Source organism: Echinops telfairi, unplaced genomic scaffold, assembly GCF_000313985.2.
Source record: "Echinops telfairi isolate 266 unplaced genomic scaffold, ASM31398v2 ScPeMD7_7424;HRSCAF=8462, whole genome shotgun sequence".
NCBI lineage: Eukaryota > Metazoa > Chordata > Mammalia > Afrosoricida > Tenrecidae > Echinops > Echinops telfairi.
This window is the reverse complement of record NW_022111324.1, coordinates 74,547,165-74,563,355: the sequence shown is the minus strand read 5'-3', so window position 1 is coordinate 74,563,355 and position 16,191 is coordinate 74,547,165. Positions and strand designations below refer to the sequence as shown.

Here is a 16,191-nt window from a genome sequence, read left to right as displayed (position 1 = left end):
AAATATAGGCACATAGATCTAGTTCCCCATCCTCATATATAAATATATTTGCATATGTACATGTCTTTATCTAGACCTCTAGAAATGCCCTTTGCCTCCCAGCTCTTTCCTCTATTTCCTTGACTTTTATACATTTAATTTCCTTTGCTGGGACCACTCTTTAGATATCTAGCTGGTTTAGTTCCAGATTTCTCAGTTCTCTGTTCCACTATCACCTCATCAGAGAGGTCTCAGTCAAACACAGCCAGGAACTTGGTCGGGTCTTTCTGCTTACCGGTTGGTGCCTCAATTGGGGCTTGGCAGGTAGTATAATTTCAATGTCAGCTACGTCACCATTTGAATGACTAAGCGAAAACAATGGTGCAACGGACAGATGCCATAAAAAATGCAACGAAAAGAAAATGGAAGTTTCCCAGGAACATTTGGAAGCCCCCTCGTACATGAGTTTAAAAAATGAGTTTAAAAAAGGAGGGTCTAGAATTAGCTCAACTCCTTTGTGTGTTTGTTTTTCAACTTTAGGTGGATTAACCAGTATTTTGGCATGCTCCCTTCTTCATTATAAAAGTACATCTGATTCTTGTCTTAACAACCAAACAGAAGCACAACCTTTCTACTATTTTCTCTCTTATGCCAAGAGTTAAAATGTTATGACTATCAGTGTGGATTCGCTCCATATTTCCCCTCTTTAATCACAATACCACTTTGTAAATATGGAGCTGATAGTAAAAATGACTTCATATAAAAATGGAATACTCTGTGTTGCCATGAATTTATATTATGTTCTGTGCTTTTTGAACCCAAACGAAATGTAGGCTTACCTTAATTCAGCAACATCAGCTTTGTCCAGAGCATTTAGAGCTACAATTGCCTTGTCAAAAGCTGGAAGTACACTTTTAAGTTCAGTGCTCATTTTCTACAATAAAGAAATAAATTTCCAAATACATGTAATTGAATATAGTTGCTATGTAAACTTCTTATCTTTTAAACTTGGGAAATATAGTTTCACATTTGTACAGTGCTCTTAAGTTACGTATTTTGACTTAGACTTGTGCACAAATACTGATATTGTTGGAAATGTATATCCTAGTCCTAAATATGGTGTATTATGTAATTGCTGATGAAAAGTTATCTGTAGGAAGCAAACATGCTGAGTATCTTCTGCATTTTCTATTCGAATCAGTGTAGTATTGGCAATGCCCTTTTGAGAAGTGGTTCAGATCAAGGTGAAATTACGATGAAGCTAATGAAGCCTAAGTTTCAGGGCACTTCACTTGCACAGGTCCCTCTCCCAAGTTCCCCAAAGAAACCCTGGTGACACATTTGTAGAGCCGTATGTTTCCGGGGAGCTTGCAAAACCAAGACATTTTGAGTGTAATCAGTGAAGACCGCTTTTTCTTTGCTTTTTGACTTACGCTTTGTTCTACTACCTATCATGTCAGATGGATTGAAATGCTGAAATATTTTTGGGATCTGATTGAGGAGTAGAGTTGGGAATTATATGTTGTGCACAGTCACTTCCTGTATAATTAAGTTATTTTAAGTTACTTGGGATAGGAATGACTCTCAGAAACACACCTATTTTCCACTGTTAGAACTTTGCTGGTGAGGTGACGTTAAACTGCAGGAGCAGAGTGGCCCTATCCTATGAACTTGTCCTGTAGAATCCACTGCCAGGGTAGACTGGCATGGAGGAGAAACAAGGCCAGGGTAGACTGGCGTGGAGGAGAAACAAGGCCAGGGTAGACTGGCGTGGAGGAGAAACAAGGTTTGCAATGAATGCATCTGACAACTTTTCTGTGCAACATTTAAAAATTTTTTTGGATGAGAAAAAGAAAAGTAAGTAAATGGATAGATTCTCATCGACACCTACTTATAATGGAAGCTCACTCCTACAAGAACATAATTGAAAATGCAGAATTTGCCATTATAAAGCCACCATACATTTTTCTTTTTTTTTTTGATGAGTTGTGCAATATACAGTTCAACAAAATTCTTGAGTTTTTCAATAATGAATACTGTGTGTGGAAAAATGTTTTGAAATGTTTCAATGATATAATTTAGAAAGGACAGATTCTTCATATGTGAAAGGTACTGTATGTGACCATCTTTGTCTTTTTATTTATGAATACATTATTAATCTGATAAAAATTTAAGAAAAGTGAGTGATGAAAGCAAAAGAAATTATTATGATATCGAGAAGTAACTTACAATAAAAATTTCAGATCATACCAAAAGCAATTATATATCAAGAGAGAAAATAACTTTAGGATAGAAAAAATAACTATCTCATAATCCTTTACTGAAAAAGTATAAGTCATGATCACAGTGGAAAAAATTTAATTTCTTGTGGTTTTTGTAAGGAATAATGACATCAATGGGAATAGCCTAAAATTATATAAATACACCTCTATAATGAGAACATTGATATTAAACTAGTTAACAAATGCCAGTAGTTCAAAAAGTTTTTTAAATTAATCACTGCATGAGAAATCTTGAAATGTCATTTCTGCTTATGCCAGATTTTAAGCGAATACTAAAAATGTCCATGACATTATCTCTAATGAGTTATAAAGATTGGAAAAAAAACTTTCCGAACTATCAATAATAACACATTTTGACAATCCCCGGTAATGATTCTATAAATGAGAGATAATGATAAGTTATTTTATAAAATAGTAGTCATATGAAAAATCACTATCATATGAAGAGGTCATAAAGTGAGAAACATATGAGACAGGGACTATACGGTGTGTGACGCAATTAGTTATGAAGCAATATTATGCTGTTTTTTTGTATTCTGTGACATTTGTGATCATTGCCAATTAAAATTTTTTCTATTTTGTTATGATTTCTTTACTTAATCTAAATAAAAATTCATGTGCATATCTAATTTTGATTTAGTAATTTAGAGATCCAATTGTGTCCCCCCCAAATATATATTGAAATACTGGCTCACATACCTTTGTAATTTAATGATATGAGCGAATTAGTTGGCCAAAGGTAGAGCAGATGTTCTTCCCTAATGTTATCTAATGCAGCGTATTCAATCCATTGAGGTTATACCAGGTTAGCATGGATCCTAAACCTAATCACTTCTGAGTTGTCAGAAGACCAGAATGCACACAGACACAGGAAGAAGACAGACCCTATGGACAGGTAAGTCTGCACGTTAGGTATTCCAAGGCTTGCTAGCAACTATTAGAAGCTGAAGTAGATGAAGAGTGACTTCCTTCCAGAGAAACAGCCTGAATTTGGACTTCTAGCTTCTTAAACTATGAGAAAGTCTTATTTCTGCTCTTTAAAGCCACCCACTTGTGATATTTCTGTTACAGCAGCACTAAGTAGCTAAGATATCAATTTTATATTCTTTTGAAAAATGTGGCTTCAAAATTGGACACTAAAACTGGTGAAAGCAGGAACCTTTGTAAGGAAGACACTAGTCTGAAGAGAAACAGTTAAATATTTTCTACTAACTGAAAACAATAGAAGAGTGGTATGATGACATCTTTAAAAAGCAGAAAACTTGTGAGAGCTGGCCAAACAAAGAAGTCTCATGCAGTTGTAGTTCTTTTTGGTTTTATTGTATAAGTGTCTGGCCTTATAAAAATCTGAATTTATTTCTGAAAACAGGAAATAAAAGGTCATTCTTTGTGGTAGGGCAAAAATAACATTGATTCCTTGATAGCAATTTTCTTTTCTTTTTTTAAAATATAGGTTCAATTAAAGTACCTCTGTGTTTAATATATCGATTAGCAAGAACACCTCATTGTAGTTGGCATCCTGGAGGGGTGAGGACACTCCAAGTGCGATCCCTGGGGCATGTTGAGGGAGGAGTGGGGACTCTACCACTTGGAGGCCTGCTGACTTCCGGTATCCTCTGTTGTTTCTTAATGCTCACCACTACAGCCCCTGCAGTTTACTTATGTCCACATCAGGGGATTTACATGTGACATTAGATAGCTTTAAGTAACGAGCCCTTAAAACATGACTACCTAGCTTTAAAATATTTCTGTGAGAAACCTTGGATGGAAGATAATGTTAAAAATGCAAGTACAAATGAACAACAACAAAAAGGTAGGCGGAAACGTCTCTCATGTCTGTATGAACTCTCCTTCAGTCAAGTTATGAAGTAAAAATAATGATAAGGTAATCAGACCTCCTTAATAATCAGCCAAAATATTTCAAAATTACCAAGAAGCCAATTTGGAGCATGTATTCCAGCTCACTACTGGTTATACTGAATCTTTCCTTTAGGTATTAGCCAATGATAGTAGTTCATATATATATTGTGAATAAATAAGTGCTCATATGTTAGGCATACATAGATGGCCTTGACTCTAATTCATGTTGATTTTATGGACAATAAAACAAAATCTTGCTTGGTGTTGTGTCGTCCTCATAATCACCTGCATATTTGAGCCCATAGTGGCAGCTATTGTGCCAATCCCTTCCACTGAGGGGCTTCCCAATTATCCTTGACCCTCTATTTCACCAAACATGATGCCTCCCACCAGCGATTGATAACTGTTATGTCAAAAGCAAGTAAATTGGACTATATTTTAGATTGATGCATAAGGCTTTCACAGCATAATTTTTGGAATTAGATCACCAGGCCTTTCTTTCGAGTCTGTCTTAATCTGGATGCTTTGTTGACACCTTTACATCATGGGATAACCTAATCATATTTGAAATACCAGAGGTGCAGCTTTCAGCATCATAGCAATTGTACACCACCACAGCACGACCAATAGACAGACAAGTGGTAGATTTTGGGGTTGTTGCTGTCGGTGTTGAATCAATTCCCATCCAGTGGACAACAGAACAAAATACTGCCTGCTCCTGCACCATCTTCAAGATCGCGACGATGTCAGTCTTGTGTTGCAGCCACTGGGCGGTCCATCTGAGTAGTGTCTTTTGTGCTGACCAAACATAATGTCTTTCTCAAGGGATTAGTTCTTCCCTATAGCATGTCTCTGATGAGCAATCTGGATGTATTTCTTCCAAGACAGATTTATTAATTCTTCTGGAAGTCCATGGTATAGTCAATGTTCTTGTCAATACTATAATGCATATGAATTCATAATTCAATACTATAATGCATATGAATTCATAATTCAATGCATCAATTCTTTAAAAATCTTCCTTATAAATTTTATAGCCCATATGTCCGATACCAATATATGAAGTCCTCTTCAGACTCATGGAACACCTGCAACGATGTGGAATGCAGGACGATCACAGGCCAGTGGGTAGAAAGTCTTTGGATTCAGTGGCGTTGGAAGGATCCCAGTACTGGCAGGGGTCTCCACATGGTTACTCCAGCTTCCAGGGCTGCATCAGGGCAGGTCCATGTGGCTTCTCCTCAGGGAGTCAGCAAAGAGAGAAAGTGTCTCCTGTCTCCAAGGAGGAAAATACTGGATTTCCCAGAATTCTCAGGAGAAGGCCATACCCACACAGAGGCCTCATTGGCCATGACCCAATTGACAGACTAGACTCCACTCCTTCACTCTTAATCCTCTCAAGTCCCAAACTGACACTAGATTATGTAACTACCACATCCATCTACCATGATGTTGCTTATTGTCCTGCTATGAAGATTTTTGTTTTATTTGTACTAAGGTGGAATTCGTTAAGTGTTTCATGACCTCTTTGCTTTCAGTGAAAGGAGCTCTGATGCATAGTAGTCATGTGAAAGGTCAGCAGTTTGAAGCCATCAGCTGCTCTGTGGGAGAATGACAAGGCTTTTTACTCTTGTAAAGAGTTAGTCTTAGAAACTCACAAAGGCAGGTTTGCCCTGTCCAATAGGGTTGCTATGAATCAGAATTGACTTGATGGCAGTGGGTTTGTTTGTTTGTTTTTTATTTTGGGTGGATGTTTGCTTCCAGTAAGCAAGGTGGTGTCATTTACATATTGAAAATTGTTAATGAGTCATCTTCTAAGATTGATGTTGCAATCTTCTTCATATAGTCGTTTCTCAGATTATTTGCTCAACATAAAAGTTGGATAAATACTGTGAAAAAATAATGGTCAGAAGAGGATATAGAACAAGGGATGCCATTGCTGATGTTAGATGGATCTTGATTGAAAGCAGAGAATATCAGAAAGCATGTTTTATCTCATTGATTGTGCAAAGGCATTTGTGCAGATCAGAAAAATTATGAATAACACTTGCAAAAGATGAGAATTCTGAAATGTGTAATTGTGCTCATGTGTTCCCTGTCACATGGGGAATGATTTTAGTTCCTCTCTACTGAGAGTAATGTTGGCTGATGGCTTTGTATATTTACTCTCTACTATGTTGAGAAATTTCTCTTCTATTTACATTTTCTTGAGTGTTTTCATCAGGAATATGTTCAGGATTTTGTCAAATAACCTTCTACAACAACTGATACAATTTTTTCCCTGTAGTTTTTTATTTATGTGATGATTATGTTGATTGATTTTCGACTGTTGAACTATCCTTGCATACGTAGTATGATGAATCCCAGTTGACCATGTGTGTATAACATTATAGTTATTATAGTATAGATACTGTTGGATTATACTGACTAGGATTTTATTGAGAATATTTGCACCTAAGTTCATGAGGGATATTGGTCTGTAATTTTCTTTTCTGGAAGTTTTTGCTCCTTCATGAATTGAATTTGTGAGTTTCTCAAATTTTTTAATACTCTGGAATAGTTTGAGTGGAATTGCTGTCAGCTTTTCTCTGAATGCTTGGTAGAATTCACGAGTGAAATGATGCCTGCATTTTTTTGTTGGGAGTTTTCAAATGGCCTCGCCAAGTTCTTCTGTTGTTGAGGGTCTTTCAGGTTTTCTCCTGCAGTCTGTGTTAGTTTAGGTAGGTAGCGTGCTTCTAGAAATTTGTCCATTTCTAGTAGGCTTTCAAATTTGTTGTAGTGCAGTCCAACGTAGTATTTACTGTTATCCATTTTATTTCAGTTGGGTCAGTGCGATGTCACCGGCTTCATTTCTTATTCGCCCTACTTTCATGGCATCCTTCTTTTCCTTTGTTAGATTTGCCAGTGGTTTGCTATACAGTCTCTGAGTTCTTCTGGTGACTCTCTGGGGTGTTTGGGGACACTGTGTAATCCAGAACGCTGGGACGATGGTCATATGTTCCCTACATTCCGAGATGCGCTGAGGACACTGAGGACACAGCTGCATTTGTTAAGATAAGATTAGTCCCTGGAACTGTTTGTGCTTAGGGCAATTTTATCACGATGTTATTGTTACACTATGCATGCTATGTACCCTTGTCTCATTTTATATAAAGCTGTCCTTTGGAAATAAAACTTCTACTCCCACTTTTTGAAAATTGTAATTAGCTTGATAATTGTTTCAATCATTTCATTTTTAGCCTATTTTTGTCTTTGTGCCTATCGCCATTCCAGACAGTATATGATGGGTTCTGTTTGCTTATCCAATCTGCTATTTTTTATCCCTTGACTGACATATTTACATTCCGTGTAATTATTGATAGTTATGAATTTGTTGCTGTTATTTTGCTGGTGTGTGTGTGTGCATGCTGCAGGGTTCTTAGTCCATGTATTTTCTATGCTGAGCTCATTTTGTTTATGGGTTTTCTCGTCATTTTCTCATTGCTATTATTTTAGCAGGTATGAAATCTGATTTTGCTGTTTTTAAAATTTTTTTATTTTGATGAGGTTTATTAATTTTCCTTGAAGTTACTCTGTAATTTGTTTATTTCTTCCCAACTTTAAAAGAGTATGTTCTATCTTGAAATCTACCTGACTTCCTTTCCATTTGAAAATCCTTTATTACACTATTGACTATTTACTTTGCAATTGTCTTCCTTAAACATTGGTATTTCTGGTTCTCTATTTCAGTAATAAGTTTTGTTGTTGTTGTTGTTTCTACTTTACACACTTCTATATCTGGATGATTGTCTAGTGGTGTTGTCATGTATGTTAGTCCCAGGTTGTTGTCTGCTGTGGGTTCGTTCTTTGTCCAAAGAACTACGCTTACTATTTCTTGTAAGGCTGATTTGGCTTTTACAAATTACTTTCATTTCTATTTCTGGTAAAGTTCAAATTTTCTCATCAGATTCCAGGAATAAGGAGGCCTGGTGTTGTGGTAGTTACGTGTTGGGCTGCGATTCAGAGGTTTGCTGTTTAGAACTACCAGTCACTCTGAGGAAGAAAGATGGGGCTTTCTACTCCCATATAGAGTTACAGTCTTAGAGCCTCACAGGGATAGTTCTACCCTATTCCACAGAACGGCTGTGGGTTGGCATCTACTCCCTGGCAGTGAGAATGAGATTCGAGGCATAGTTTTGATGGGTATATTATTTTTGGTTGGTAACTTTTTCTTTCAGCATTTTATATATGCTATCCCATTGTTTCCTTGCCTGCATCGTATCTGCTGAGAAATCAGAACTTAGTCTTATTGGTTCCCATTATAAGTAACTTTTTTTTTCCATGAGCTTTTCTGAAGAGTTTTTTCTTATCTTTGGTTTAGAAATATTTGCTTATGATATGTTGCAGTGATGAATAATCTTTGGGGAGGTATGTTAGGGTGGGGTTTCTAGAGAAACAAAATCAGTCACAATCATGTATGTATAAAACAGAACTTTATATCAGTAAGAAATTTATATTAAGGATAAATGGGCTGCTGGTTCTAGAAGTCAGACATAGGATCCAAGCAAGCAGGAAGTTGGTCAGAGGGAAGCTGGAAAGGCCAGTGTTTCACAGTCTCTTATAAAAGACCACAGCCTCAACAACATCATTAGGTTGTGTCCTGATTGAAAGGTTAGACTCGACCCGTACCTTCCCACAGGTGCATCTGGAAGATACCCAACCTAACCCCCGCGGAGTGTGTCTGGCTGGGGTTCATTCAGCTTGTCAGATGCCTTTCTCCTTGTCTTTCACACTAGATGAGTTTTCTTCTAACCACTCTTTGATACTTTGTTTCTTTCTGTCCTGTAATTCCAATCATCTCTTGATGGTGTTCCACACATTTCTTAGGCTTTAAATCATTCCTCTAGCATATTAGTATCGAGATATTTGCTTAGCATTCACCAATAAGGCTTTACATGGATTCAATTGAACTTCCTTGCTCTTTAATGCAATATCTATTTCTGAAATTATAACATGAATCTTCTGGTTTTCTTTTAGCTGCTCTGTGTGCATTTTAATTATGTCTACTTTTTCATTTTACTCATGTAGTGAATATTTGGTTTCTTCTAAAAATGTTTTTCCTTTCCTTGAATTTATCAATAGCGTTATTGATTTTTCTCCTCATCGGCTGAAAGTATCTAACTATTATTATTTTGAATTCTTTATCAGGTAGTTCCGATGCCTTTTCTTCCTTAGAAAAGAAAGGTCTTAGAAAAATCTTTGGGCTCTGTATATTGGTCATTTATTTGCATTGTTCTGTTTTGTTTCTTCATGTGAATTGAAATTATACGTTACCTCAGAGTCACTGTGGTGCTGTGGTACAGGATTTGGGTGGGTAGGGATCCTAGCTCAGGAAATGTAACTGCTATAGGTATGGATGTGGCTTGGTTGTGTGGGCACAGTTTTTGTTTCCAGTTTGGTGGGATTAGAAAAGTAAAAAAGAAGAAAATCAAAGCAAGAAACTGTCAAAAAAAAAAAAGAGATGTATAAGTAAATAAAGAAGTAGAAGGAAAACAGGCCAATAACAGCAAGAAAAATAATTTAATTATAAATAAAAGATAATTTTAAAATAACTAAAAAGAAAAGAGGTGGGAATATAAAAACAAAGTTAGATAAAAATTAAAGAGAAAGAAGAAAAAAAATACAATAAGCAAAACTAAGAATAGAGAAATGGAAGATAAAAAAAATAAAATATAAGAGTAAAGAAAATAACTCAGAGAAAGAAGAAGGTATGTTAGTCTGGGTATACTAGAGAAACACCAACCCCCCTTCACTCATAATCCTCTCAAGTCCCAAATTGACATGATTATGTAACTACCACAGAAAGGAAGGGGAAAGAAACACCAAAGAAAATAAGAAAACTATGAATGAAAGGATTACAAAAAACCAAGGGATATAGAAGAAAACAAGGAAAGAAAACTGGGGCAGGAGCAGGTGGGCTAGGGTACCTGGTAGGGACCAGTCAAGGTTGGGGAGAAAGCTTGTCTTAGATCAGCGGTTCTCAACCTGTGGGTCATGACTGATTTGGGGGTTGAGCGACCCTTTCACAGGGGTTGCCTGATTCATAACAGGAGCAAAATGACAGTTATGAAGTAGCAATGAAAATAATTTTATGGTTGGGGGTCACCACAACATGAACTGTATTAAAGGGTCGCGGCATTAGGAAGGTTGAGAATCACTGTCTTAGATGGATTGTTCAGCCTGTTAACTGAGATCAGGAATTGAATCTGGAAGTAGTTCATGCAGGCTCAGATGGGTGAGGAAGAGAATTCCTTTGGACTGTATGGATATCTGGGGGGCAAGGTGATTGGATGGGAAGGAATTCTTTTCTGTCCAGCATGGCCTGCATCAGGGTGCTTGTTGGGCACTGTGAATTGTGCTGGTCTAATGGGCAAAGTTCACATGCCTCTAGACACGGGGCTGGTAAACCAGGAGGTAATTTTGACCTTAAACAGAGCAGAAAGTGTTTGGGTGTGTGTGTAACCAACTGCTAGGTGGGTGAGCGTGGGGGGTTGCCACTCTAGTCACCAGGTGGATGTGGGGAGCAAGGGAAGATACTACCTTCTTGCCGTTAGCTCCCAGTGGATATTTGTGCTGGTCTTGAGCAAATGAAGCTAATTCTGGAGATCCCACATCAGATCAGTTGACAATTCACCCATCTGTTACATCTCTGACTGTTCTCCTAGTCAGCCAGTCGTCAATCAATCTATCCATTTTTTACTCTGATTTTTAAAGGTTCCAGAATTATCATCTACATCTTTTCTCTCAGGTCTTTGCTGTAGACGGTGTATGTAGTGTGTTTGCCTAGTTTTCCATTTTTCCAGACGTTGCCCCATATTTCTTGCAAATATAGTTGTTATATTGTTAGGCGCCATCGAGTTGGTCCTCACCCACAGCAACTTTACGCACAGCAGAAGTAAACACTGCCTGATCCCGCACCCTCCTCCTATTGCTCCTGTGCTTGAGCCTATTGTTGCAACCATCGGGCCGATCCATTTTCTTGAGAGTCTTCCTCTCGTTGACACCCCCTCTGCTTTAGCCATGATGTCCTTCTCCCAGGACTGGTCTTCCTTCACAACATGTCCAAGGTATGTAAGATCGAGTCTTGCCCTCCTGGCCTCTAAGGAGCACTCAGGCCATACTTTTCCCAAGACAGATTTGTTTGTCCTGTTAGCAGCCCCCCGGCACTTTCCACATCTCCAGCGCTACCATTCAGATGCATCAATTCTCTTTCAGTCTCCTTTACCCAATGTCCCCCTTTCACATGCATATAACACAATTAAAAATACTCCGGCCTGGGCAAGGGGCACCTTAGTCTTCAAAATAACATTCTTGCTTTCAATATTCTAGAGAGATCTTGTGCAACAGATTTATGTAATACAACTTGTCTTTTGATCTCTTGACTGCTGCTTCCGTGAACATTGGCTGTGGATCCAAGCCATACAAAATTCTTGACAGCTTCAACCTTTTCTCCATCTCTCCCTTTATTATCCCATAGACAAGTGTAGTCTTTGTTGTATTCATTCACAATTGGCATTCTGCCAATGCTTGCAGCTTTAAAAAAAAAAAATCAATGCCACCTACTGAAATGGTTCAATGTTGGTCAATTCATTTTGGCACGGTGACGCTGTTTATTCCTTCCGTCTTCTCTTAATGCGTTATATGCTGTTCAGCATTTTGCACATAGAATTTTTAATATGGTTTCAATGAGTTTCTGTTTATTTTAAGTAAAAAGCCCTATCTTCTCCTAAGTTCCTCAAGGATAGGGACCAAGTTCCTTTGTAGCCTAACTTTCATTTAACCATGTCATACCTGTGTTAGGCACGCAAATAATATTTGTTGAATTAAAAGTATAAAGTATACAAAGTTGGGGCATTTGTTATATTTTAAGAGCAGACAAATTGAACTTTGGGAGTTAGGAAATACTTTAGCAAATATTTCTAAAAGATTTTTGTTGATTATCTTTTAATTTTACCTGAGCATATTCTTCTACAATTCTTATTTCTTCTGCCATAATTTCTTCATCCTGCTTAACAAGCATCTGAACTTTCTCAACTATTTGTGATTCTTTCCGTAAATTTTCCATAAGGATTTCTATTTCCTAAGGAACCAAACAATTAATAGAATAAATTTTAAGAAAGCGTCATTCAAATAACTAATATTGTATTATGAAATGTATCAATATTAGTGTGAAATGCATTTATTGAGTAGACTAATGATGGCTGGCATAAATATCAAATAATTCACATAAAGAATGATGAAGTGTAATGATTTTTAGAATACTTGACAGATTGCAAGTTATCACAGCATATTTCAGATGAATTTAACAAATCAACTAGGAGAATTTTTTGCACGAGTTTCCATAATTACTTATATGAAAGAGGTTCAAAAAATTCATAGAAGTAAAAGATGATAGAATTTTTCCAAAACCTTTTTGAAGTTTCTTTGTATACCTATGATCACATTTAATTATTAAAATATAATGTTACTGTTTGCTGTTACCTTTGTTTTTCAATGAAGCTACAAGAGGTAAGAAATTCTTTTAAGTTTATGTAGCTACTCAGTAACAGAGCTAGAATTCTAACTCATTTCATGGGCTACCAGGGCCTTTGTTTTCAAACACTGCTCTATCGTACTCTAAAATCTTTAAAGGACATTTGAAATGAAGTTTACCTTTGATTTTTGTTCTATCTGAGGACCAAGAATCAGGAGCTCCTCCTGCATATCTGTAACTAGTGTAGTTGCTTCCAGGATCTTTGATAGACCCATATGAAAACGATCCCTGAAGAACAAAGATGTATAAGATATACCAAAATATTAACAAATAGTATTTAGCAATATATCAAAGAATTATATACTCTAGTCATATGGGCTTTATCACAAGGAAACAAAGCTGGTTCAATATTTGAAAGTCAATTGATATAATTCACTATATTAATAGGCTAGGAAAGAAAAATCACATGATCATATCAATTGATTCAGAAAAAAATTTGAAAAAATTCATGACAAACTATTATAAAACTGGGATTAATTAGACTGTGATGATTGAAGTTGTGTGTCAACTTGGCTGGGCCATGACTCTCTTGTTTGACAACTATGATGTAGTTTGGCAATTATGTAATAGTGTAACCACTCCCATTATAAAATTTGTTATGAACAGCTAGTCAGTTGAAAACAGGTTTCCTCAGGGGTGTGGCCTGCATCCAACATATGTAGATGTGCTGGCCAAACTTTCTAGCTTTTTGTTTGATCTGGATCCTGCATCTGAGTCATTATATAACCTCTCATTCTTTGTCTGTGGGCCATGGCATGCTCCATTGCCTACTCATCTTGGATTTGCTAGGTTTTGTAGCTTGTGTGCCAGTAGCCCGTGTGCTAGCAGCCCACCATCTTATGTGCTGACCTTATATTTGTCAGTGTCTGAAGTCAGCAGCCTGCTATATCACCCGCTGACCTGAGTCTATCAGGCCTAGTAGCTACATTGGTCAAGGGAGGCCTCCGGCCTGATATCTGACCTGAATTTTCAAATTGCCAGCCTTGATACTCATATGAGTCACTTCCATGAAATAAAACTACCTGTATCTATAGCTGATCAACACAAGACAAAAATGCCCACTCCTAGCACTCTTATCCAGCATAGTGGAATAAGGCAAGAAAAGTGAATGAAAGGAAGAAATGAAATTGTTGCTATTTTCAAATGCCAGTCTATGTAGAGAATTCTAAGTCCTCTTCAAAATATTACCTGTATTAGTCCAGGTAGACTAGAGATAAATCCAGAGACACTCACATGTGTGTAACACAGAGCTTTACATCAAAGACCAATTGTATATTGAGAAAACATCCCACCCCAGTCTAGATCAAGTCCATAAATCTGGTATTAGCCCATATGCCCCATACTAATCCATAAATTTCTCTCTGGGCACATGCAATGATGCTGAATGCAAGAAGATCACAGGTTGGTGGGTGGAAAGTCCTGTAGCTCCAATGGCGGTGGATACATCTCCAGGGCTCTGGCTGCCATCAGCATGGCTTCACGTGGCTTGTCAACAGGAAGGTGAAGCAGAAAGAGAGAGAGAGCGTGTGTCCAGTCTCCAGTGAGCTATTTATCTCTGTCTTGCCTCCAAATGAAGTCATCAAGCTGCAACCTGATTGACAAGCTAACCTCTACCCCATTGATTCTTAATAACCCCAAGATAGGAGATTATGTAACTACTACAATACCTGTTAAAGAATGCCTAATAATTAAGTAGCAAGAGATAGAATTGAAATTAATTGTCTGATTGGTGCTTTATTTTTTAACAGTTTCATTGGCATATGATGCACATATCCTACAATTCAATAATTCATATCAAGAAGAATTGTTCAGGAAGCACCACAATCAGTTTTATATAATTTTCTTTATTCTTGTATTCATTGCTAACAATTCCCCATTTCCTTCCAACCTCCTGTGCCATACTCACAAGGAACCATTAATCCAGTTACTGTATCTATAGATTTACCTATCCTGGATTTCATACACAGAAAAACCTTAAAAACCCAAACAGAACAGAACAAAAATCCACAATGACTCACCTTCCCCAAACAGAAAACCAAACAAAACAATACTAACAAAGTAAAATAGATAACACCTTAATTGAAAAAGAAAGTAGAAAACATTAAAAACCAGAACAAACTTGTCACCATGCAGTTCACAATCACAAATAATTGGAAATAGCTCAAATTTCCATCAATAGGCAAAGAGATGAAAAACCTCTGTAGACACCCAATGGAATACTACACATCCCTAAAAAATAGTGGCAAAATGATAAAACCCCTCATCTCGTGGAAAGAGTTGGAGCATATTATGCTGAGTGAAGTTAGCCAACCACAAAAGGGCAAGTACAACATGAACCCACTGAGGTAAATCCAAACGGCAGAACGGGCATAAGGGAAAACACAACATAAAATTCCCAGGCTGACAACCAGATATTCTGGCAAGAGCCAGACCAAACCCAGAGATTCACATGTCATCAACGACAGATGCAGATGCCAACTGCGCTGAAAGGCATCATCTCCCGGCTCTCCCACCCTCTTTATATGCAATGGGTGTGTGTGTGTCAGGGCACTAACCAACTCAAGGGGGGGTATGGTTTCTGTCTCCACGGGAAAGGGAGCGTGAGAGTAGACCTCATCCCCCCGTGCCAATCCACGAGGGCAAAGCTCCCAAGTGGATCAGTTCGTTCCCAGAGACAGTTCGTTCTCAGCTGGAGACTGGATGCCTCTCCCTAGATGACAGCATTGCAGCGGACAGCCCTGAAGATACAGTTTGGGGAAAGCGCTGGCCCGACCCGCTAACACGCGGGCAAGCCGAGAGGGGAGCGCAACAGACCAGTGATGGAGCAAAACCTCGAAGTCCCCGAGGAACCCAGATTGTAGACTTCTGACTTGGGGGGCAGCACTTTGCACCCCACCTGAACTAGTTGGGGTTACTCACAAGGGCGCCACACTGAAAGTCTAAGGCGTAAATGGGGGGCATTGGAGGGGTGGGAGGTGAGTGGGGAGCCAACCATGGCGGGTACAAGGAAATAGGGAGCTCTAAAATGGACCTCAAGGAGGGTGTAATTTTTCTGGGTGTGTTTGATCAATAAAATTTTATCTGAGAGGAATTAACTGAGAGGTGAATGACAGGCAAACATAATAGTGGGGTAAGAGGAAAAACAAACAAACAAAATCCAATACTTATATATGCATATTTAAATATAAACATATATGAATATGTGTGTATTTGTTTTTATATGTACATATATGTAAACACAAGTGGGAAGCAGATGGACTTCGGGCCTCTACTTAAATCTTACCTCAGTACAAGAATGGTTTATTTCTTTAATGATTCCTCCCACCACCCCCCTCCACTATCATGACCCCAATTCTACCTTACAAATCTGGCTAGATCATAGCATGTACACGGGTACAGACAAGAGCTTGAAACACAGGCAACCCAGGACAGATAGACTCTCAGGACCAATAGTGAGAGTAGCAATACCAGGAGGGTAATGGGAAGGCGGGGAGAGAA

General features: G+C 37.9%; 1 protein-coding gene across 1 annotated transcript in view; it reads right to left on the bottom strand.

Annotated features, from left to right (window-relative positions):
• The window catches only part of DNAH14 (dynein axonemal heavy chain 14), a 387,990-nt gene that overhangs the window by 80,206 nt on the left and 291,593 nt on the right, over positions 1–16,191 (bottom strand). Inside the window, exons 57-59 of the mRNA XM_030887822.2 lie at positions 12,813–12,921; positions 12,115–12,240; positions 819–913 (exon numbers count right to left, since the gene is read on the bottom strand). Of these exons, the coding sequence (XP_030743682.1) occupies positions 819–913; positions 12,115–12,240; positions 12,813–12,921 (330 nt within the window). The remainder of the gene's footprint in view (positions 1–818; positions 914–12,114; positions 12,241–12,812; positions 12,922–16,191) is intronic.